The sequence below is a fragment of the Eumetopias jubatus genome, unplaced genomic scaffold (assembly GCF_037043125.1).
Source record: "Eumetopias jubatus isolate StellerSeaLion01/CBP00866 unplaced genomic scaffold, mEumJub1_p1.0 scaffold_8, whole genome shotgun sequence".
NCBI classification, from domain to species: Eukaryota; Metazoa; Chordata; class Mammalia; order Carnivora; family Otariidae; genus Eumetopias; species Eumetopias jubatus.
The window spans coordinates 134,905,103-134,928,558 of record NW_028274814.1 but is presented as its reverse complement, the minus strand read 5'-3'; the positions used below and the strand labels follow the sequence as shown (position 1 = coordinate 134,928,558).

The window sequence follows — 23,456 nt, the reverse complement described above, 5'->3', positions numbered from 1 at the left end:
CCGACTGCAAATGATGCTCAGTGCGTGCAGCGCATGTGTCATTAGTCCTCGGGGCACCCCATGTAATAAAGACTGTGTCCATTTGTAAGTCAAGGGAACTGAGGCTCGGAGGAGCTGAGTAAACAGCCCAGAATCCTAATGCTGATCAGTAAGCCACGTGGCAGACTCCGAAGTCTGGTGCTCTTTCCTGGCCCACTGTGCTTGCTGAAGGGAAAGGATGCAGGGCCAGGGCGAACGGAGTGGCTGGCTCATGAGGCAGCCCTTACTGTTTGTTTCCTTAGGATCATCATGGTCAGGTAATAGCTAAGACGGTGGTTGTACCTTCTCTTCTGCCCTGGGCCTGTCGTTTCCCTGAGCAGTCACTGGGACATTTTCCTGTGAAAAAACTCAACCCTCCACAGTGGCCAGTGAAGGGCGGGAACAGAGGAGATGTGGCCTGGGCCTGGAGGCTGCAGAAGCTGAGCTTTGTCATCTGAGGGTCTGGGTTCAAGCCCTGGTACCACCACCGTATTTGTTTTCTGTGGCCTTGCACCAAACTCCACTCTGAGTCGGGGGTCCTTTATAAAAACTTTTTCTTCCCTGTGAGGTTGCCATGGTGAGCACATGTGGGCTTGTGTCATGAGAGAGCATGACCACAGGAGTGCCATGTGCAACGTGTCATCCTGAGCAGGCCTAGGGCCTTTAGTCACCCCACCCCCGTGGGGTCAGGTCCGGGGCAGGTGGGAGCTGCCCTTGACCCCAGTAGTGCTCTGGCCAAGGTGCTAGTGGAAGAGATGTTCCCTCTCCTGTTGGAACACAGGCACAAGTTGGGTCTTGACAGATGAGGGAGGTGAGGTCCAGGGCCACACGTGTCAGGAGGGGGCTGGGACTAGGGCCCGGATAACAGCCCAGCCTCATAACTGCTCTGTAGTAACTACTGCTCACTTAGAGATTGTTGAGGCCAGAAGCTGTATTGCAGAGATGGGATACTGGGGGTCAGAGGTGGGGAGTGGGGAGTGGCAGGCCTGGAGTCAGGTTAAGTCAGAATTGGAACCTCGTTCTTGTGCCCCAAACCCCATGCTGACCCTTGGCCCATCAGAGTTGGGGGTGCCTGGGTGGCTCAGTTGGTTAAGCGGCTGTCTTCGGCTCAGGTCATGATCCTGGAGTCCCGGGATCGAGTCCCACATCGGGCTCCCTGCTCAGTGGGGGGTCTTTTTCTCCCTCTGACCTCCTTCCCTCTCATGCTCGCTCTCTACCATTCTCTCTCTCTCTCTCAATAAATAAATAAAAATCTTAAAAAAAATACAAAAACAAAAGGCCGACACGGTTGGGTTGGGGAAGCTTCCAGGTGAGATGCCAGTTGTCAGGGGTTCTGGTGCTCAGGCTGTGGCTGCCTGTCATGGCCCTGAGCACCTGCATTCAGGTGTACCTCACTGAGCAGACCCATGTAGACTGTCCCCTAAGGCTCCATGTGGGTTGGTGATTTGCTTTACTGGAGGCCTTGAGAATTCAACAGAAATCAGTTTGCTTAGTACTAAAGGTTGGATTTAGTTCATACATTTCAAGGACTGGATTTTCAGGGGAAAGTTGCTTTCTCTGGGTTCTATCATGCCCAGGTTTGGCCCAGGAGAGGCTGGAGCTGCCAGAGCTGACATTTTGGGTGGACAGAGCGACCACAGTTGGAGGGTAGGGCTGTGTGCTTAGAAACTAAATTCTGCTGGCATGTGTGGTAACACGATCTAGTTCTAGGGCCACCACCTTTGTGGCTTTACCTAATGTTTTCTTTAAATCAGCTCACTTTGATGTAATTTTTTTTTTTAAGATTTTATTTATTTATTTGACAGAGACACAGTGAGAGAGGGAACACAAGCAGGGGGAGTGGGAGAGGGAGAAGCAGGCCTCCCGCTGAGCAGGCAGCCCGATGCGGGACTCAATCCCAGGACCCTGGCATCACGACCTGAGCCGAAGGCAGACGCTTAACAACTGAGCCACCCAGGCGCCCCTCACTTTGATGTAATTTAAAAGTAAACATGATCTCTTCTGTAAATGGAAAGTGGTATTCCTTACCATAAAGATAACAAAATAGTGTTATTAAATTCTAGTCACCTAAAAGTTGTCACCTAAAGCTTCTGAGCATGAGGCCTGCTCACCCTTTGTTCAAAAGGCAAACAAGCAAGGAGTGGAGAGGTGGGCAAGATCCACCAGCCCCAAAGAAAGACCGCTTTCTGGAGGTGATCAGAAGGGTTGGAAAGAGTCTTGAGGGGTGCCTGGCTGGCTCAGTCAGTAGAGCATGAGACTCTTGATCTCGGGATCATGAGTTCGAGCCCCATGTTGGGCTTAGAGATTACTTTAAAAAAAAAAAAAAGGCACCTTAAAAAACGAGTAGCTTCCTCGCTGATGGATCCGTATTGCTTACTTTCTGCCTCTGCCACCCAGATCTTCTGTCACGCGTCACTTGGGCCCACAGTGTATGAGAAACCGGCATTGGAAACAAGGAGTCTGGCGTATTGGCCCTGGTCCTGCCACTGCCCTGCCTTGGGGCCTGGGGCCAGTCTCTTCCTTCTTGGCCTGGTTTCTCTCCTGGAAAACCAGAGGGTTGGGGGTTGCCCCCCATACTTCTTCTGAGCCCTGTATGGCCTTTGGGGGCCTCCAGGTACCCCCAGCTTCAGCCAGAGCTGGACCAGCTTTTCACTGAGGAAACCCAGCTTCAGAAGTATCGTAATGCTCAGTAGTCCATGGCCACAAGGATGAGGTGTTGCCTGCAGGCCACCTCTGAGGGGCTCCACTGACTCTTCTCTTCCTCCTCCTTTCAAAGCGATGCCATTGGAGCGACATGTTCACCGGGAGGCTGCGGTCCGAGATCCCGCCAGCTCTGGTAAGGGCACCAGGCCACTGTTCCCCTCCCCTGGGGACAGGGACCCCTTTGGCAATTCCCTGGACTATTTTCAGACTTTGTTCACGTTGTGGGTGACTGAGGTGCTGAATGGAAGCCAGGCAGGTGCAGCATCTGCCCATGTCCTGACGGGCTCAGCCTCTGGGAGACTCGAGGCCCAGTCACAGGAGGTGCAGCAGAGCCCTGGGATCCTAGGGTTCATTTCCTGCGCTTTGTGGCTTCACCCCCACTGTGAATCTCGCTCCCTCCGCTCTCATCCCTCTTCGTTTCGCACCTCCTGTTCTGTTCCCTCACGCCCTTCTGTGGCCCCCCCACCTATCTCTGGGCCCTCCCTTTCTCCATACCATTCTTCTACTTTGCTTCTCATGGTGGGTGGCTTCCATCCCCTCTGATTTCCATTTCCCCATTCCTGGGGCTCAGCTTGGCTTGAGATCAGGTTCCCAGCCTGGGGTGGGTGGGTGGGCTGGGAGGGGGGCCGTCACTGAGCAGAAGGTGGCTTGCCTGGGGCTCAAGGGAAAGAGGCAGGGCTGGTAATAGGCAGCCTTTGAGTAACATGGGGCCTAGCCCATGAGGTGCCTTCAGGGTGAGGTTCTTGGTCAATTATTAGCATGGCACTGTGTTACTGGGTCTTTCACCCTGGTTTTGCTGGGGCTGCCTTCTTAGACCTCCATGTATCTAGCCAGCACTGTAGTTCCTGAGGTGCCAGGGACCACCCTTATTTCTAAAGCACCTCAGTCCGGGGGCACCTGGCTGGCTCCATCGGTAGAGCAAGTGACTCCATCGCAAGGTCAAGTTCAAGCCCCATGTTGGGCATAGAGTTTACATTTGAAAGAATGAATGAATATATTAATAAGTTGGGGGCGCCTGGGTGGCTCAGTTGGTTAAGCGACTGCCTTCGGCTCAGGTCATGATCCTGGAGTCCTGGGATCGAGTCCCACATCGGGCTCCCTGCTCAGCAGGGAGTCTGCTTCTCCCTCTGACCCTCTTCCCTCTCGTGCTCTCTATCTCTCATTCTCTCTCTCTCAAATAAATAAATAAAATCTTTAAAAAAAAAATAAGTTGGGTACCTGGGTGGCTCAGTTGTTGGGTGTCTGCCTTTGGCTCTGGTCATGGTCCCAGGGTCCTGGGATCAAGACCCACATCGGGCTCCCTGCTCAGTGGGGAGCCTGTTTCTCCCTCTCCCACTCCCCCTGCTTGTGTTCCCTCTCTTGCTGTCTCTCTGTCAGAAAATAAATAAAATCTTAAAAAAAAAAAAGTTACAGATGTCCTAATGGGGACCCCAGAGGGAGGGCTCCTCCTTTGGGGGATTGAGGAAGCCCTTGGGGAGCCGATTCCATTAGTTACCAGCCTCAAAGGGTGAAGAAGAACCAGGTGAAAGGAGGATTTAGAGTGTAGGTTAAGTAATTCGTTTGAGGGTTTGTAAGTAAAAGGATTTTTTTTTTTTTTTAAAGATTTTATTTATTTGACAGAGAGAGCACAAGCAGGGGGAGTGGCAGGTAGAGGGAGAGAGAGAAGCAGGCTCCCCGCAGAGCAAGTGAAGCCCAATGTGGGACTCGATCCCAGGACCCCAGGATCATGACCTGAGCCGAAGGCAGTCGCCCAACCAACTGAGCAACCCAGGCGCCCAGTAACAGGATTTAAAGTTAGAAGAGGGGGTGAAGAAAATGTACTTGGGAGATACGAACTATGGGACCTGTGCACGTTGTTCTACCTGAATTTTAGCATTTAAGTTTCTCAGTCTTTGAGGGAGATACTCTTCTCTCCATATTACCAACAACCAGAGTGAGTCATAGGGGGACAAGAGAATTTGGGGTCAGGGAAAGGCATGAGATGCAGGGAAGGTAGAGCAGACACAGAGGGTTTCGGCAGCTCTGGCTGCTGGAGGGCTAGAGGCCGGTGGGGCCAGGTGATGGGGGCTGGTCCTTCTGTGGGCAGGGGCAGCCTGAGAGTGGCCCTCTGTTGCTGAGTCGGTGGTGGGGAGGGCAGCGGAAACTGCCTCAGGTAGCCTGTTCATGGCCGAGGCAGGGAGAGTGTCTCCCCTCCCCCGCTGTGTCCCCTGGGAGCCCCATGCACGATGCATGCCCGGCCCTGTTTCTGCCCCCCGTCTCTGGCAGAGCCTTCTCTCCTTACCCATCTCTCCTGGGGAGCTGTAGGTATCCCCAGCCCAGCAGGTTCCCAGGAGAGCTTAGCATCTTGCCACCTTGGTCTTGGGCTGTGGCTCAGAGATAGGCACCCATCTGCCCAGTCACCACCAGGAACCCTGGCGGCATCAGTGGTGCTGGCCTCCTTCCTGCACATCCACTGAATATGCAGCTTCTGCAGGTCTCCTTCCCTTTGTGGGACCTAGAACCGACCTGAGGCTCTGTTCCCTCTCTTCTGTCTCCCACCACACTGGCCAGTCAAGCTTCCTTCTCTGCTGCCTGAATCACTGTCTCACACTCCTGGGCGGGCACTTGGCCTCCAGTCTGCCCTCCTCAGGTTTGGGGGAATGTGTCTTCTATATCCCTCACCCACATCAAAGCCCTCAGAGCTCTCGGACTCAAGTTCACGGTCCTTGGCCTGACATTCAGGGCCAGGACTGATTTGATTCCTCTCTTTCCTTCCAGCCTCAGCTTCTTCTGGAGTCCACTGCTTGCTTGTCTCTAGACACACAGTATGCTGCTTCATGCTTATGTCTCTTTGTTCATGTTTGTACTGTTGGCTGGAATCTCCTGTTTGGTTGATTGATTCTCATTCAGCCTGAGCTCAAGTGCCCCCTCCTATAAGAAGCTTTCCCTGACCACCCCCATGTGTACCAAACCCCACGCCCCACCTGGATTGGGAACCTTCTTCAGGGTTTCTGGTCCTGGGTATAAAATGATAGCTCTGTAGCGAAATCGTCTGTGTCTCTGCCTGGGTGCCCACTGAGGGCAGGGGGGGGCCTGGCATAGGAGCTGCCCCGGGGAGGTGTCTGTGAAACTGAGCTGAACCCTCTCTGTGTCCAGACCTCACTAGGGGAGGGACTCATCACAGCCGGGGCGCAGCTGGTGGAGCTGGACCTGAGCGACAACGCATTCGGGCCTGACGGCGTGCGAGGCTTTGAGGCCCTGCTCAAGAGCTCCGCCTGCTTCACCCTTCATGAGCTCAAGCTCAACAACTGTGGCATGGGCATCGGCGGTGGCAAGGTGGGTGCGGCGGGCCCTCCCCCACGTCCACATTGTCCCTCACCGTTCCCCCCTCTCTCCCTGCCTGGTCTCCTGCTGCGTTGGAGCAGGAAGTATGTGCCCTTGGCCACCATCTGGGATGGCTGGCTGGTCTGTTGTTTTTCTCTTCAGAGGAGAAAGGCATCAAAGGCAGCAGCCTGTGGCCAGTGGGGAGAGGTGGTGGAGGCCTGGAGGGCGGGGTTGCCAAGCAACCATCCCGGTTCGCGTGTTGTCTTGGCAACACAGAGGCAGTGACCTGCTGGCTCTGCAGAGTGCCGGGCTTGGGCATCCCAGACCTGCTGTGCCCTCAGAACAGTTGGCAGAGCCACGTGAGGCCCGGTGTGTATGTGGAGGGGAGGGAGCCCAGAAAGAGAAACCCCTTAGGCCTGGGCACAGCTCACCTTTTTCCTGGACTGGGCCTTACCTGAGGTGCCTGCCTCATCCTGCCAGCCGGTCGGGCTGGTCAGCACAGAAAGGCGTCTCTTCTCTTTCCAGAACCTGCACGGGGGGAGCCCAGCCTTGTTTATTCTCTTTTGTGGTCCGTTCTGGCTCCGTTAGGCCCAGGCACTAGAAAGGCCAATTCCCACCCTCCCTGTCCCCACTCACGTTCTGACCAAAAGGAGAAAAGAGCTGGGACGCAGGAACCTACAGCAGCTGGGGACGTCTTCTCTTTGCAGATGTGTTAAATGCATCGCCCTCATTCTCCCACCCACACCGAAAAGGGGGTGATGCTATTCCCAGTTTTCCACTGAAGCGGATTTGGGGCTAGAGACCTTGGGTCAAGTCCCCAGATGGCATCGCTGGGGTGGGACTAATGTGGGATTTGAACCTGCTTCTGTGCCTGTCAGAGCGGCGAGGGGAGACTGTGTTGTGCTCGCGGTGCCTCAGGCTGAGGGGCCGGAGCGGCCTCCCCTGCGAGGGCTGCCTGTTGCCTCTTGCCCCGTGGGAGGGAAAGCCGGACGTGCTCCCAGGCGGCTCAGCCGGCCCCACCCCCCAGTCTAATTGGGCAATAAGCTGTGTGCGTGTGTGAAGACATTAAAATGTTGGCATCAGCACAGAAAATTGGTCCAGGCCAACCTAGAGCGGGGTGTGCTGAGGGAGCTGGCGACGCGCCTGGGCAACGCCCCAGCTTTCCATCGGCTCTCCTCTGCCACGTGGCTGGCCCGGGGAACCGAGGCTCCTAGAGCTGCCCAGGGCTGGTCGTAGGCCTCGCCTTTCCTCCAGTGTGCGGCATGGCTTGGGGACGAAGACGGTGGGAACCCTGCGGCCAGAGGCCTCCCTGGCAGCCCAGCTCCACTCTGGAATTTGACTTGTACCTGTCTTGACCTCCCTCACTCTGATTCAGGGAGACCTTTCTGTGGCATCTGGTGGGTGCTGGCCTTACTGACCTGCGCCCCCGGGTCCTTCGGAATCTGGTCCCTCCAGCTGGAGTGCATTCGCCGTGGCCCGTGTGCCACACGCATGGGAATTGGAGGGGCCCGAAGGATTCACTGGGAGTGAGATGTAGCCCTGTGCTTGGGGCTCTCCAGACCCAGAGGCCCCAGGTTGGACTCTTGTAGGAGCTGGGGCCTCACCATGGTGGCCCCAGGGGGAACTGGGGAGAATGGGATGCGCTGGTGCGGTTGGCGCCCGCCTCCTCACAGGTTCCTTAGGAGGCTGGTTTACGGCAGAAGTCTACGGTCTCTGCACTGAGCATGCGCACGACCCCCAGGAGCCGGGCTGGCGGTCGCCCTTCTGGCCCCCAGGGACGGAGAGCTGTGCAGTCAGGCAGACCTGGCTGCCGCTTGTGGCTCCCCTGTCCCATTTGCTGTGGGCCCTTGGCCAGTGCAGTTACCTCTCTGAGCCTTAGCCTCCTCGTTGATAGTCAAGCCAGTCCCACCTGCCTCCTAGGCTCAATTTGTGGTTGAAGTGAGGTGTGAAAGTACCTTTCTTTATTGAGAGTGCCGGTGATCCAGGAGATGCTCTACAAAAGTTGCTTCTCTCCTGTTGTACTTCTTGTGAATCTTTTGTTTTATTTACCGTGGCCTCTCTGATTCCCAGCAACCAGCCAGCATTTTTTAACTCTTGGTCTGTTGGTATCACCCAGGGAGAAGCTATCTCCTGGCACCACCCCAACCATATGGTGTGTGTCTGATTAGTGTGACAGGGCCGTGGTCTTGGCCAGCTCCCCTGAGGCGCAGGGCTACGGGGGAGAGATTCCAGAAGATTTGGATTCTGGTCCAGAGTCTTCCACTTGTTTAGCAACCAGAGGAGTGTCTCTGTCCCTCTCTGAGCTTGAGGTTCTTCAGCTGGGAAGTGGGAATCACCATGGTTTCCCGTCCCCCCACCCCAACAGAGGGCTTCCGGCAGTATAGTGAGCTGACTGTGAAGCCCCTTCCCCAGGAGCTGGCTTTCGGTTGACCTCTCCATGTTGGTGTCTCTCTTCTCTCTGGGTGTCTGTCCCCACCTCTCACATGAGGCTAGACCCCACAGGGTAGTGGGACACACACGTGAAGCAAGCTGTAAGGTGCTAGGTGCACATGCAGTATGGCCGTGGTGCCTGTGAGCCATTCTTTGTCCCCAGGTCTGCCACCGCCAGTAGGTGGCATGGGATGTCGAAGACGAGGGCCTCCTGCCTCAGGGCTGGGCCTCTTTCCTCCCCCCTCCCCCTCCCCCCAGATCCTGGCAGCGGCTCTGACTGAGTGTCACCGGAAATCCAGTGCCCAAGGCAAGCCACTGGGCCTGAAGGTCTTTGTGGCCGGCAGAAACCGTCTGGAGAACGACGGAGCCACTGCCTTGGCAGAAGCTTTCGGGGTGAGTGGTTTCTGCACATCCTCCCTGCCGTGCCCCAAGGCAGGCTAAGCTTTGCAGGTTGACAGAGCTGGTGTGCATCCAGCTCTGGAGTTGAACTGCGAGACCTAGGGCGAGTTGCTTCCCCCTCTGCACCTGCCAGCTCGTTCAGCAGGGGGTCGGAATTCCTGTCACGTGTCCGAAAGGTTGCATGATCCACCACTGCGGCTCCCTGGAATGCTGTTTGAGAAGATTGTGAGGTTGCTCTAATCAGTGAGTGAGGTCAGGCTCAGAAATGGGAGTGGGGGTGCCAGAGCAGTGAGCCGGACAACAGCCTGGCCCGGCGCTGGCCTGGGCTCACAGAGGGTCGGTGTCTCTGGCCTCTACTGGGTGGGGCACAGAGGTGGAGTCATCAGACTTACCTTTGAGATGGAGACGTAGGGGAGCAGTGGCTCAGGTACCCTAATCCCCTTCGCCTCTCCTCCCACTCTCCTCTCCCGTCACCCTTCACGGCTGCCCCAGTACCCTGCCCCCTCCCCTCCCCCCACACTGCTGAGACCCTGACCGTGAGCTCTGTGAGAGGGCCACACCTGCCCCACGGCGCTGGGAACTTTGGAGTCCCTTTCTTTTCTCTTAATTTAAATGTTTTCTTTGGCAAACATTAACCACACTCGGGGCCAGAGCGGCATTCCCCGCTGCCTCCCTGCCGGAGCTCATCTACCCTTAGGCAGAGAGTGAACATAGCAGGGGAGAAGTGCCCTGGGCCTTGCTGGGCCCCTGGCTGCAGGGGTTTCCAGGTGTCTCCAGAGCTGGCGGGGGGAGGGGGTGCCTCATTGCCATCCTTGCAGACACCATGCTGTTAAAGGTTACGCCTTCTCTGCACCCCTCACTCAGCTTGCTGTCCCCAGTGCGCTGGGAAGGGGGGGAATGCACTGTGTCTGCTAGGCCTCCAGCAGATGTCCGCCATGCTCTTAGAGTGGGGTTCTTCCCTCGGGGTCCCTGGGATGTCTCTAGTCTGTGGATAGAATTCAGGGAGTCTGAATGCGGACAGAAGAAGATTACATGGTTATTACCACTAACGTAACTAAAATGTAAGGTTACCTTGAATTGTGAATGTAAATTATAAACCTCAGCAACTTTTGAAATGCCCGTGATTTTGGTAAGCGTAGAAATCACAGGTATTTTCACATCAAGTTATAGTTGTTACAGAGACAGAAATTTTTGTTTCTCACGCATCAGCATTACGGTCGCGGGGGACTGGCGTCCAGGTCCTGTTGTTCAGTGCCTTTGTACTAAGGAGTGCATTTACTATTGCAACACACATTTGGGGTTTTTTCTCAATATTTTGAGGACTCTCTTCCAATTGAATGGATTTCCTTTGTAGTCGTATGTGATTTATCTTAGCATTTTAAAACAGGCTCAGGAGAGAGTCAGGGGCTTTATCACACTGCCCATAGGGTCTGGTACCAGAAGATACTGAGAAGCTCTGACTGGTAATGTTCCTCCGTTGGCCTGTATTTACTTGTGAACCCCCTGTGCTGTTCTGGGCACCACGGGACTACAAAAGGTACCCAGGTGGAGAGTCCTCGCAGGCCTGGCCTCAATCCTTGGTAGCAGTAGAGATTGGGACTTGGCTCTCCTTGGGAGCTCAGAGGCTGGTGGGGTGTAGACAGGAAGGTGGCATTGATCGTCCAGGGTGATGAACACCGTGATAGAGGAAGAACAGTGTTCTGGGGGCATGGGGGAAGAGCACTGGACTATGCCTGGTGGGGGGGATCCTGGTGTCCAAAATGAGAGGTATATAGGAAAGCAACATAGGAGTCAGCCTATCAAGAAAATGCCAACAAATAAGGACACAGTGTTCCAAGAGAGAGGAGTGTCAGAAGGTTGGGATGAAAAAGGGCTAGGTGGTTGGAGAAGACCCCAACCCCCAGAAAAGGAGGGAATGTGGGGCACCAGTTGTACTGTGTAAATAGCACAGGAGAGCCCCAAGAAAGACAGGCACAGTGGAGCTGCATGCAGTCTGCAAGGAAGGACTGTGGCCAGACCCTGGGTCAGCGCCCAGGGTCCTTGCGGGGTGGAGGACACCAGATGCAGGAACCTGTGTTTCGAGCTGTGTGACCGTGTGTAAGTTACTTAGCCTTTCTGATCCCCTAGTCTTCTCTGTCTGGTGGAGTTCCTAATCCCAGGTAGGTCTCCCTCATGAGATTGTAGAGAGGATCAGACATAGCCCTGCCCAAAGTTCTGCTTTGAGATTCATGCCCCCAGTAGCCACAGACAAGCCTGGGCCCGAGCTGATGGCAGCCCCTCCCTGTGTCTAGTGTGAGGTGCCCCCTTCCTGCCTGCTGGTTGTTGTTGGTGCTGGGCCTGCCCTTGGAGCTCGGGAGCCCACCGCCCTGCTCTGTCCCTCCTGCCCCTCACAGATCATTGGGACTCTGGAGGAGGTCCACATGCCGCAGAACGGCATCAATCACCCCGGCGTCACGGCCCTGGCCCAGGCTTTTGCCATCAACCCCCTGCTGCGTGTCATCAACCTGAATGACAACACCTTCACTGAGAAGGGTGCCGTGGCCATGGCCAAGGTGAGGCGGGAGTGGCAGGGTCACGGTGGAGGCGAGCGGGACTGGCTACTGCCTTTTTTTTTTCTTTTAAAGATTATATTTATTTATTTGAGAGAAAAAGAATGAGACAGAGAGAGCATGAGAGGGGGGAGGGTCAGAGGAAGAAGCAGACTCCCTGCTGAGCGGGGAGTCCGATGCAGGACTCGATACTAGGACACCAGGATCGTGACTTGAGCTGAAGGCAGTCGCTTAACCAACTGAGCCACCCAGGCGCCCTGGCTACTGCCTTTTTAACGCACGCATCGGCAGGGGAGCTCCTCTGCCCATCCACCAGGTGTGTGCCCCGGCTCTCTTGAACCTTCCAGAACGGGGCACATGTCACAGGCTTTCCTGTGACGTTTTTGGGCATGTCCATACCACCTTCCTCTGTGCTGCCTCTGGACACCCAGCTGTTGGTGCTGGATTTGTCCATGGGGTGCGTGGGAGGCTGCTGCAGCCTGTTTTTCTCATTGACTCTTTCATCAGCTGCTTATTGAGCCCTGTACCGAGTGCAGGCCACACAGAGTTGAATCAGACTCTACCTCCGAGGAGCCCCTAGTTCAGGGAGGGATGGGCGGGGCCAGGCCAGCGACGGTGCAGGGCCTGAATCCTGCTGGCTGGCTAGCTGTCGGGACCTCACAGGCCCCAAGCCCCACAAAAGGCTAGTCCTGCTCCTGTGGGGTGTTAGCACAAGTGTGTGCAAGTGTGGGGAGCACAAGGGAAGTTCAAATCAGACTTCGGGCAGACTCTCTGGAAGAGGTCACATTTTGACCAAGTTGTATAGGACAAATGGACTGTGGACAGAGAGGGGTATTTTGGGCAGAGGGATCAGCAGCATGGGGGAGACTCAGAGGTGGGAGGGAGCCTTGTTCCATTGGTCCTGGTTTGAAACGACCAGGGTTCAGGATGTGTCTGAGGGCTGGAGGAGAGGAGAGGGGGACAAGACCCTGTGACCTTCTAAGTCTGAGGCTGTCCCGTGAGTAGAGAATTGTGTAAGGTTTTAAGTTGAGGTTCGACTTGGTCAGATTTGTGCTTCGAGAAGAAGGTTCTGGCTGTAGCATAGAAGTAGGATGGAGGGAGGTTCGCCAGAGGCCAGGAGGGGACAAGAGCTGGTGAAGTACTGAGAAGTCCCGGCGAGCGGGAGGACGAAGGTGTGGCAACTGGCGTGGGGTGTGCCGTGGGCTCTCGGAGGCTCTCGGAGGCCTGCACCCTCACCCCAGCCTTCGCTTCCTCCCCGCAGACGCTGAAGACCTTGCGGCAGGTGGAGGTGATCAACTTCGGGGACTGCCTGGTGCGCTCCAAGGGCGCCGTCGCCATGTCAGAGGCCGTGCGTGGGGGCCTGCCCAAGCTGAAGGTGCCAGCGCTGCCGTGGCTTCCCTCGCGGGTCTAGGCTTCCCCCGCACTCGGGGTTGCTGCCACGCAGGGCAGGGGTGGGGTGGTCTTGAAGGCCAGGTGGGCCTGGGTTCATGGCCCGGTTCTTCCACACCTTCCCTCTGATGTTGTGCGGTTCCTGTCACCCGTGTGATGTGAGCCGGTTTCTTCCTTTCTGAAACGGGAGGAGGGAGCGATGAGGTCGTTAGGGTGTAGCGCGAGAGAACATCCCGAGCGTCCGGCCCGTGGCGAGGGAAACGGCTTTGTCTTTACTGTGGGTGGTACCGTGCCCGGCTGGAGGACAGAGCCTGCCTCACCCTCCCTCGGGGAAAACAGAGGCTTCAGAGTAGGACCCGGTCTCCTGACCTGTGGTTCTGCTTGCCTCTACTCCTTCCTCTTATTTTTAGGAGCTGAACTTGTCGTTCTGTGAAATCAAGAGAGATGCTGCTCTGGCTGTTGCCGAGGCCGTGGCGGACAAGAGTGAGCTGGAAAAGCTGGACCTCAATGGTAACGGGGGTGGGGCCTTGGCCCAGGCCTGCCGGGGGGGCCTGCTGCGCCTCCTGACCTCCCTGCCCTCCCTGCCTCCCGCCCGCGAACAGGCAACACGCTGGGAGCCGAAGGCTGCGAGCAGCTGCAGGAAGTGCTGGACGGCTTCCACATGGCCAAGGTGCTGGCCTCCCTCAGGTAGGGAGCTGTGAGCCGTGGCGCCTGTGGTTCTACTTTCATTCGTGCCGAAACCGTTGTTCAAGCCCCTGTCTGTGCCAGGTGCTGTGCGAGGCGTTAGGGAGGCGAGCGGAAGACAGTGAAGCTTTCTGACCCGTGGGACTTGATTCCGGCAGGATGGGCGGGCGAGGAAAGTTAGGTTTCTGTATGTTCAGCCAAGAGGCAGTAAGGGCCTTCGGAGTGGGTGAGTTGGGGAGACTTCTGAAGGGATGAGCTTTGGTCTGAGCTGAGACGGATCAGGTAGGGAAGCAGTGAGGTCAGGGTGGCAGTGGGCGTGGGCTCCATCAGGATTGTTCTGAAGATCAGACTTGGGGACAGAGTCTGGAAGGGAAGAAGTTGTTGCGGGGGGGTTGTTGTGGTTCTGGGTTTGCGGGGCCCACATGGAGCGGGAGCAGGGGCCGGGGCGGTGGGGCTGCCTCCTTCATCGGGATGGGAGTCGGTTTGGGCCTTCAGCACCCCCTGCCCCTAGGTCAGCTTCATTCACCTGTCGGCCCCTCGCTTGTGTCCCCTCAGTGCCAGGTCTGTGCTGCTGCTAGGAACTGGGCGCTCAGAGATGGCCTCGAGAGGCCCACGGTCCCAGAAGCCCCCCTCCCCCTGCTGCCCCCCCCAACCGCAGTTTTCTGTGGGCAGGGAGATACGGGGGGCACAGTCTTGGCATCTCGGCCTGGGCAGTGTTCCCGCCAAGCCCCGGGCCTCAGCTGTGACAGACCGCTTTCTTCCTTTTCTCTGTTTCTGCAGTGGGACTGGGGCCCGTTTGGGACGGGGATGGGGTCTGGTTCTTCCATGTTCACAGCATGGGCTTCCCTGGGTGATGAGGGACGAACGATGGGCCCCCTGGTGACCCCCGGCCCCCCCCCAGGAGCAGCTGCGCCCCCTGCCCCCCGCAGGCGCCCTCGCACCTGCCTGGGGTCCGTGGGTGTGCGTTGCCAGGCCTCAGAGCCCACAAGGGCCGCTGGGCAGGAAGGGGGTGCTTTAGCCGGTTCCCCTCTGCAGCGACGACGAGGGCGAGGAGGAAGAGGAGGAGGAGGAGGAGGAGGAGGAGGAGGAGGAGGAAGGAGAGGATGAAGAAGAGGAGGAGGAGGAGGAGGAGGAGGAGGCACAGCAAGGGCAAGGAGAGCCGTCGCCCACAGCGTCAAGGAAGATTCTGGACCCAGACAGCGGAGTGAGTCCCCTGTGGTTTGCGCGGATCAGAGCCCCAGCCCTAGAATGTGACACCCGGAGTCGTGTCCACGGGGGCAGTAGTGTGCGAGCCTGTCTTTGGACGCACGCTCCCGTCAGCGAAAGAAGAGAACCTTCGCGGCGCGGCTGTATTTGTGTCTCAGCACAGGTGTGTCTGTGTACTTGTGCGTCTTGACAGGACTAAGGCATGAATCATGCCGCTGCACTGTTTATCGTGGAACCCGCATAACTATCTCTGCAAGAATAGGGTGAAAAATCAGCAGAAATGGAAATTCTTTTCCCACCCGTCCTGGTAACCCATAGGGACAGCCCCCCCGTTCTGGAGACTGTGGCCCACCCGGGACACTTGGCGTCCCCTCGCTTCACTAAGAGGCTGGTGTTGTCAGGACGCCCGGGTCTCGGAGCTTCTGGAGAACTGTGGGTTGGACAGGGTTCCCCGTGCTCATGTTGAATGTCACTTTTGTCCCAGTTGAGGAAAGCATGTCAGCAAGTGGCTGGGCACTCCTGCTTCAGTTGTTGCGGGGACGCCGCTGGTGTTCGCCAGCATTGCTTCCCCCGGCTAGACTCAAGCTCCTGGTGGGGCCCCCTTTAGCCCCCACGCACCTCCTGTGTCATTTCTGGGACATCGCGTGTCCCGGGGAGGAGCCACGTGGCCTAAGGAGGTGGCTTGCCCCCTCCTCAGAGGCTCCTGCCCTGGGAGCCAGCCAGGGCAGCATCTGCGGGCCCCTCGCCCTTTGGGGGACTGCCCGTGAACCGGAGGGAGAAGACCAGACTCCGAGCCTTGGCCGCCTGGAGTGAGGGGTGCGTGTTCTGCATGAGGAGTCTGGGTTCGGACCTCTCCAGAGCCACCTGTGCCCCCTGTCCCTCAGGAGCCAGCCCCCGTGCTGCCCGCCCCGCCTCCTGCAGACGTCTCCACATTCCTGGCTTTCCCCTCTCCGGAGAAGCTGCTGCGCCTTGGGCCCAAGAGCCCCGTGCTGATAGCCCAGCAGGTGGGTAACAGCCCTGCCAACTCCAGGCCCGTGCGTGCCTCGGATTGGGAGGGGACGCGGTCAGTGGGAGTGGGGGCTGCCCGGCGTTTGTGTGTGTTTTAGTGTCGGCGTAGAATTTAGTGATTCCTCAGTTGCACTTAACACCCAGAGTTCATTCCATCGAGTGGCCTCCTTATGCCCCTCCCCCAGTTAGCCCACCCCCCACCAACCTGACTCCAGCAGCCCTCAGTTTGTTCCCGGTAGTTAAGAGTCTCTTATGGTTTGTCTCTCTCTCTGTTTTTATCTTATTTTTCGCACGCTTCCCCTGTGTTCGTCTGTTTTGTTTCTTAAATTCCACATAAGAGTGAAATCATATATTTGCTTTTCTCTGACTTGTTTCGCTTAGCGCACTATTCTCTAGTTCCATCCATGCTATTTATTGTAAATGGTAAGATTTCATTTTTTGATGGCTGAGTAGTGTTCCGTTTGTCTATATCCCACATTTTATTTATCCTTTGTTGATGGACATCTGCGCTTTTTGCATAGTTCGGCTATTGTGGACCTTGCTGCTGTAAACACTGGGGTGCAGGGGCCCCTTCGAGTCACTATGTTTGTATCCTCTGGATAAATACCTAGGTGTTTGTTTGTTTTTTTTTAAGATTTTATTTATTTATTTGACAGACAGAGAGACAGCGAGAGAGGGAACACAAGCAGGGGGAGTGGGAGAGGGAGAAGCAGGCTTCCCGTGGAGCAGGGAGCCCGACGCGGGGCTCGATCCCAGGACCCCAGGAACATGACCTGAGCCGAAGGCAGACGCTGAACAACTGAGCCACCCAGGCGCCCCTAGACGTTTGTTTTTTAAATCCATAGACACACGAGTGAGTGTGACCCAGGTATCTGTCAGCCCCCGGAGGTTGCAGATGACGTGCCACTGGGGACGTGTGTGGGCCACGGGACAGGCAGGCGTGCTGCACCCAGTGATACCTGGGGAGTTAGGGAGTTTTCCCAGGACCCTCTTGTGTGCACACATCTAGGCTCCCCGCCCAGGTTCTACAGGACCTGCTGTTCTAGAACACCTGTCCTGCCCAGAGCTCCCATGGAGGCCACATGCCTACCCTGCCCTTGCTCCAGCCTCGCTTGTTTGCTTACTCACCAGTTCGTTCCGAGGCGGCTGGCCGGCGCCTCCTGTCTGCCAGGCACTGTCCCGAGTGTTCGGACACGGTTCTGGTATTTAAGCCTTCTGGCAACCCGCCACGTAGACCCTGTTACCCTGTGTGACAGGTGAGAAAACAGTTTCGATGAGCCTAAGTGATAAATGTATAGAGAAATTAAATGGGCCTGTTCTCAAAGCTGGCTTGGCATTTTGGCTGATGTCCTATTTATGTTTTATCTGCGTTCTTTTTTTTCCTTCCTGTGATACCCGAGATGAAAGGCCCACTTTTTCCTGTAATACCATTTGTCATCTCCTGTGTTAGCAAAACTGTTGTGCCCTCCGTCCCTATGAGTGGAGGTCACGCTTGGGCAAGGCACTGTGTCTGGACACTCGCATTGTTTCCCCTTGTCTCCACCTCGGTGAAGTTAAGCTTCCTTGCACGCGAATGTTGTCTGTACTCTGGATTATTTGTTCAGGCTAGATTACGAGAAGGGGATCGCAGGGGCGCCTGGGCGGCTCAGTCGTTCAGCGTCTGCCTTCGGCTCAGGTCATGATCCCGGGGTCCTGGGATCGAGCCCCACCTTGGGCTCCCTGCTCGGCGGGGAGCCTGCTTCTCCCTCTCCCACTCCTCCTGCTTGTGTTCCTGCTCTCGCTGTCTCTCTCTCTCTCTCTCTCTCTCTGTCAAATAAATAAATAAATAAATAAATAAATAAATAAATAAATAAAATCTTAAAAAAGAGGGGGGGGAATCACCGGGTCATGGGAATAACCGTGGTTAATGCTGACTCCCTCACTCTATGGGTTACATACCACAGTGGGCCAGGCCCATGCCTAGCTCCAGGGGGACAAAGTGGGGTGAGGAGGCAGGACCCATCCTTGCCCACCGGGGGCTTTGGCGAGACACAGGCCTCTTCCAGCCAGCAGCAGAGTGCAGGCACATCTTCACTGGGGCTCTGGCCCCTCTCACCCGCCGTTGTCTCTTGTGTCCGCAGACTGACACATCCGACCCAGAAAAGGTGGTCTCTGCCTTCCTGAAGGTGTCCTCTGTGTTTAAGGACGAAGCCACAGTGAGGACAGCCGTGCAGGATGCAGTAGGTAACACGGGGTGGGCGGGGCATGGTTGGCTCTGCCTCCTTGCTGCCTCAGGGCTCAGGTGACGTTTGTAGTCCCTGGAGCCCCTTGTCCCAGCACTAACGTATGTACCGCTCTCCACCCCCTCCTGCCTGTTCTTGCTGGGTTCTTGCCATGGAGTGGGCTGGCTGCTCTCCTCTCTTATTTTTTGCAGATGGGGAAACTGAGGCCCTTTCAAAGCCGTACAATTATGTCTAGTTAGACCTCATCCAGGTGGCATCTGCCATAGGAAGACCAGATAGTCACAGTCCGAAGGCCCTTATGGGGGTGGTCCTCTCAGGAGAGGTCCTGAGAGCTGAGCTTTTGTCCTCACCTGTGAGCCAGTGCACACTGTCCCGCCACCTGGAAGCCTGGAGGATGCCTGCTCTCCCGATAGTGTTCCCAGGGCTTCCTGAGATCTCTTGTCCTGCCGCCACCCTCCCTCGCTACCCCATTCCCTCCGCTGCCTCCATTGTGGCACCTGTCACCTTCCACCTTGAGCACATGTGTCTGAGCCCCGCCATGTGGGCCAGGCTTGCTCAGGCAGGGAGGGGAGGGAGGGCTCGGCATGTGGGAAAGGGCAGAGAGGGGTGGAGGTCCGGGTGGCACTTTTCCTGGATTGGTGCGCCGTGGGCAGCATGGAGGCAAGAGGGCCGGTGGGGAGCGAGGCTGGGGTGGAGCCCTAAGTCAGCTCCCTGAGGTCCCAGCCCCGTGGGCATTGATGGGAGCAAGTTACCTGAATTCTGTTTTCCTGAACAGCCTAGCCTAGAAGCAGGTACCCACACAGTGCCGGTAGACCCCCCCCCCCCCCACGCCTCCTTTCCCTCCCTTCTCTGCTCATCCCCCGCTCCTTGCCTCCACAGTGGCTGAAACCTCCCCTGGGGTGATTTGCCTCACGGGTTGTGCAAGGTCCCCAAGCCCCTTTTCATTGAGGTCAGGACCTGAAGGGCAAGGTGTCACAGCTTGAGCAGGTTGAGCCTTTCCCTTGGTGCTGGCTGCCTGCTCAGTCTGGGACGTGGGACCGCTGGCTGCCGCCCTGTGTTCACCTGACTGGTGCGGAAGGCAGGTCGCAGCCCGTGTGTGCCAGGGCCGCGTGCCCTCGACTGGTGAGCAGCCGTTTGTTGCAGCGGACTCCCTGCCCCATGGCCGCTTCTCCCTTGCAGATGCCTTGATGAAGAAGGCCTTTAGCTCACCCTCCTTCAACTCCAATGCCTTCCTCACCCGGCTCCTCGTCCACATGGGTCTGCTCAAGGTGAGGCTACCGGGGGTGCCGGCGGGGGGAACCAGGGGCAGTTCGGGCCACACCCACCCCAGCCCACACCTGAGTCCTGCTGGGGCCCGGGTCTGCTTAAGCAGCCTCCCTTCATGATGGGGTTCAGCTTGACCTCGACCATGGGGCTCTCGGAGCCGGGGCTGGGTGCTGGAGACCTAGGGCTTCCCACCCCAGGGGGCCTTGTAGCTCACCCTGCCTGGTGCTGTGTGTTCCCTTCACAGAGTGAAGACAAGATCAAGGCCATTGCCAACTTGTACGGCCCTCTGATGGCGTTGAACCACATGGTACAGCAGGACTACTTCCCCAAGGCCCTTGCACCCCTGCTGCTGGCGTTCATGACCAAGTGAGTGTGCCCTCGTCGGCTCATGTGGCAGCCGTGTCCCGTGCGGATGCAGACCCCTAGTCCGTGGAGGCTTCCCTGGGCTGCTCGTTCAGGCTTGTGAGGGGCTCTCAAGCATCCATGTTTGAGTCTCTCCTCCGGGGTGCCAAGCTGAGGATGTGGGACTCAGGAACGGTGTTTTTTCCTGAGAGAAACAGGACATGGAATGGCCCTCATTTCCTGGTGAGGAAACAGCGCTGGAGAGTTAAAGGGTTTGCTCGCAGTGCTGATTGGGGTCCTGTCCTCAGTGATGTCTCTGGGAGCAGTTCTGTGTCCGTTTCCTCAGCCACAGGGCTGAGGCCAGAGGGGCCTGTCACTCCCGCCTGCTGCAGCCATAGGCCGCTCCCCTGCGGATGCCAGATGCTCAGAGACCTGGAAACCTTGGCCTTGTCCCGGAGGAGGGTCCTGGGCCATGGTGGGGCAGTGGCCACAGTTGGGTGGCAAGGAGCCTTCAGACCCCAGCGCCTACGAGGGATGAGTCGGAAGGCTCATCCCCTGTCCTCACTGAGGTCCTCTGTGGCCCCAGCCAACTCCTGGCCTTCCTTAGGCCTTAGTCTCCCTGTCTGGCCCACCAAGCTGTTGCATGAGGTTGTCTCTGGTGGCTGTGACCATCCACACTTCCTGTGAATCCAGTGCCTTGGGGGAAAGTGGGAATGGGGCAAGGATGCAGCCCTTGCCTCGGGGGACGTGAACAAGTGATGTGGGGTGATCTGGCTCGGCGCGGTGAGGATCTCCGGCCAGCTTCCGGGACTGTCGGCGCCACGGCCTCTTTGCCACCACGACGTCTTGCGGTCCCATGTGCTCCTTGGGCCTCGTGCTCTCGCGTGTCTGCCCACCTGCCTGCCACCACACCTGGCCCCCACCGCCGCCATGGCCCACACCACCCCTTCCGCTGCAGCTGCACTGGCCCTTGTGAAAAGTTGAGCTGTGGAGTGCCTGGCTGGCTCAGTAGGCGGAGCCTGCGACTCTCGATCTTGGGGTCATGAGTTCAAGCCCCATGTTGGGTGAAGAGCTGAGTGGTTGGTCCGTCTGCCAGAGTCCTGGGCAAGCCCTCACCCTGGCCGCAGAGCTCACGGCCCTGCCTCCCCACAAGGTGCGCTCTCCCCGTGCCGGTTCCCACACAGCAGGGGACTTGACCCCAGGGCTTAGCTCCCTGGAACATCTCCACATGATGGCCCCAGCCCCTGCCTGCCACCCCGGACAAAGCCCAGCTCCTTTTGTCTTCTTCGGTCTCTAGTCAGAATTGTTCTCTTTGCCTTTCTGTTGCTCTTGGGCTAGGCGTGGACTCAAAAGAAGAAACCCTCACCCTTGCCCTTGTTGGTCAGTGGCAGGCTGCCTCCTCTTGCCCACCCCCAGCGCAGGCGTCAGTCTGTTCTACTTTAAAAGAGGGGGATTGGTAAAAGCTGTCCCTTAGGCCTCCTTGGAGGCGACTGAGTGACCACAGAGTGACAGGCACATTCCCCCTCCCTCAACTCCTGGCCCAGTGGTCTAGGATCCCAGGGCGATCCTAGACCAGGTCAGTGTCTGTGGGCTGTGGATCCTGGCTGCACCCCACACTCGCCCAGCCTCCTTTCTTCGTCTGTAGTGAGATTCATGATCTTGATGGTGACAATGGCCAACCCGTTATCTCTGAGGGCCCAGGTGGGATTCCAGTGCCTGTGAGGACACCGTGGCCCTGTGCCCCGTGGAAGGGCCCTCACACAGGCCGCTGGGTGGAGAGCAGGGGCCTGGGTTCCTGGCTGCCCGGTCGTGCATTCCGGCCGGCTCCGGGCCGTGTGGCCTTGGGTGCATTGCTGCCCCTGTGAGCTTCACACACGCCTCACCCTGCAGTGTACCGAAGGCGGGCTCCTAACATCTGTCTCCCTCCCAGAGTCGTCAGCCTCAGAAACACGCGCCCTCCCCACCCCCAAGTCGTGGGGAAAGTGCCCCCTGCTGCAGCCTGCAGTCCCTGGCCCCGGGCTGTGTGGTGTCCCCCCCCCCCCCCCCCCCACTGACTGTCCTTTCCTCACAGGCCTAATGGAGCCCTGGAGTCCTGCTCCTTTGCCCGCCACAACCTGCTACAGACGCTGCACAAGGTCTAGATGCGAAGCCAGCCTTCCCCCAGCCCTTGGCCTGGACCAGTGACTTGGGAAGGGACTCGGATGAAGGACTCTGGCCAGAGGCAGGGAGGGTCTTTGTCACTTGTGTCATGTCGGTCCCCGAGTGCGTGTCGGTGTGGTGCGTGTGCAGGTGTGCGCTTCCTGTCAGGGTTGGGGTTTTTAAGGTCTCCCTGCTGGACTGGCTTGGTCCCACTGGAGGGGAGCTGGCCCCCCTGAGAGGGCTGCAAGCTGCTCTGCCATTAAACTCATTGCCATCTGAGGGCACTCTGCTGCTCCATGCCTCCAGCTCGAGGCCCTGGTGGCTGTCCCCTCCCACCTTGCCTTCCCTACCCTTCTGGGCTGCCCCAAAGCCTGGGGAGTTGCTGTCTGTCTACCATCCCCTCCCTCTGTGTTGCGGCTGGGCTGCGTTTCCCGCCCTGCCTGGGGCTGCTCACCTAGTGGCTGACTTTGCCTCCTGTCACTAAGCCCTAGGCCTTTAGCCACTGCCACCCCCACTATCCATCCCTGCTGGGCTGATCTCTACGGCCTAACGGGCAGGGCCTGCCACGGGGGTGGGGCCGTGGGGCAGTCAGCAGAAGGCAAGACCCTGGTTCCCAGGCCGTGTGGACAGGAAGAAAAGCCAGTGGCGGACACCGAGGTTCTAGGAGCAGGAGTTGCTGGGTAGATGGTGCTGGGTCCAGACCCATGGGGCCTGCCCCTTGCTGCTGAGAGGTCTGTGACTGGCCTGGGGGCCAAGCTGGAGGGGGCGCTCTTTGGCAGGCCCAAAACTGTTCTCCGGCCCCAGGGGGCAGGGGCAGGGCCCGCAGAGCCTGAACTGCGGCTCAGGACGCTCTTAAAGGACCTGGACAGGGTGGGGACTGCGCTGGAGCTGCCCCCCTCCCCCCCGACGCTCTGTGCTTTCCCCTTTGTGCTCTTTGTGTGTCTGGGCTGTGCCCGGGGCTTCACAAATAAAGTCATGTGTGGCAAGCGTGGGGACTGAGAAATTTTTCACCTGAGGTGGGCAGTTCTTGGGGCTTAGTACCTAGAGTCCCACCTCGATCCGTACGGGCTTGTCCGTCCGCAGAAGAGCCCCTGTGCCAACCTTGTGTCGTCCCATGGGGCAGCCACTCTTGCCCAGGCCCAGATGTGTGTGGACACATCAGCTCCCCTTGAACAGCTGGGCGGTTCGTGCCCAGGAGTGGGCCGTGACTCGTGGGGGTCGGGGGTGGGGTGGTGGTGGAAGGATCTCCTTTTCTGGGCACCGAGGGGCCTGAGTTGGGCCTGTTTCGTCTGTCCAGCCTCGTGTTACCCTTTACCTAGCCTTTGGGCTGCAGTTCCTCCAGCCTCTGCATCGCTCCATTTTTGGACGTGGCTAAGCCGGACACTGTCTGGATTTTGCCACAAGCCCCACTGGCTGCACAGTCAGGAACCCCCTGGGTCTGGCTAGCAAGGTCACTTCACAGGGTTGAGCTTGGCTGGGAAGCCACCACAGGGTATCTGGCCATAAGGTCTGGAGTGGAGGGCACCTCCACCGGGGTCCTTCCTTCCCTTTGCCACATGTGGTGTGAGGACAGCTAAGCAGACCCTCCTTACTGCCTACCTTAGACAGCAGGCACACTTGGGGAGCCCGTGTCTCCTACAGAATTGAAGAGGTCCCTCCAGGCTTTCTTAGGGGGCAGCGTTTCCTTACTGGCTATGGATCACTCAGGAACAGGCACTCTCTGTCTTGGCCAGGTGGCAGAAGAGATGCCCATGCCTTACCCCCCTACCCCGCATGTGAGGTGATACGGCGGAAGGCA

The 23,456-nt window shown here is 57.7% G+C and overlaps 1 protein-coding gene across 1 annotated transcript in view; it reads left to right on the top strand.

Annotated features, from left to right (window-relative positions):
* RANGAP1 (Ran GTPase activating protein 1) overlaps positions 1-22,644 on the top strand; it is a 32,742-nt gene extending 10,098 nt beyond the window's left edge. The window contains exons 4-16 of the mRNA XM_028115441.2: positions 2,795-2,854; positions 5,857-6,036; positions 8,713-8,847; positions 11,247-11,405; positions 12,664-12,777; positions 13,202-13,301; positions 13,394-13,478; positions 14,511-14,679; positions 15,566-15,685; positions 17,810-17,912; positions 19,091-19,179; positions 19,422-19,543; positions 21,591-22,644. Coding sequence (XP_027971242.1) covers positions 2,795-2,854; positions 5,857-6,036; positions 8,713-8,847; positions 11,247-11,405; positions 12,664-12,777; positions 13,202-13,301; positions 13,394-13,478; positions 14,511-14,679; positions 15,566-15,685; positions 17,810-17,912; positions 19,091-19,179; positions 19,422-19,543; positions 21,591-21,660 — 1,506 coding nt within the window. The 3' untranslated portion in view covers positions 21,661-22,644. The remainder of the gene's footprint in view (positions 1-2,794; positions 2,855-5,856; positions 6,037-8,712; positions 8,848-11,246; positions 11,406-12,663; positions 12,778-13,201; positions 13,302-13,393; positions 13,479-14,510; positions 14,680-15,565; positions 15,686-17,809; positions 17,913-19,090; positions 19,180-19,421; positions 19,544-21,590) is intronic.
* Positions 22,645-23,456: the final 812 nt, after the last annotated feature.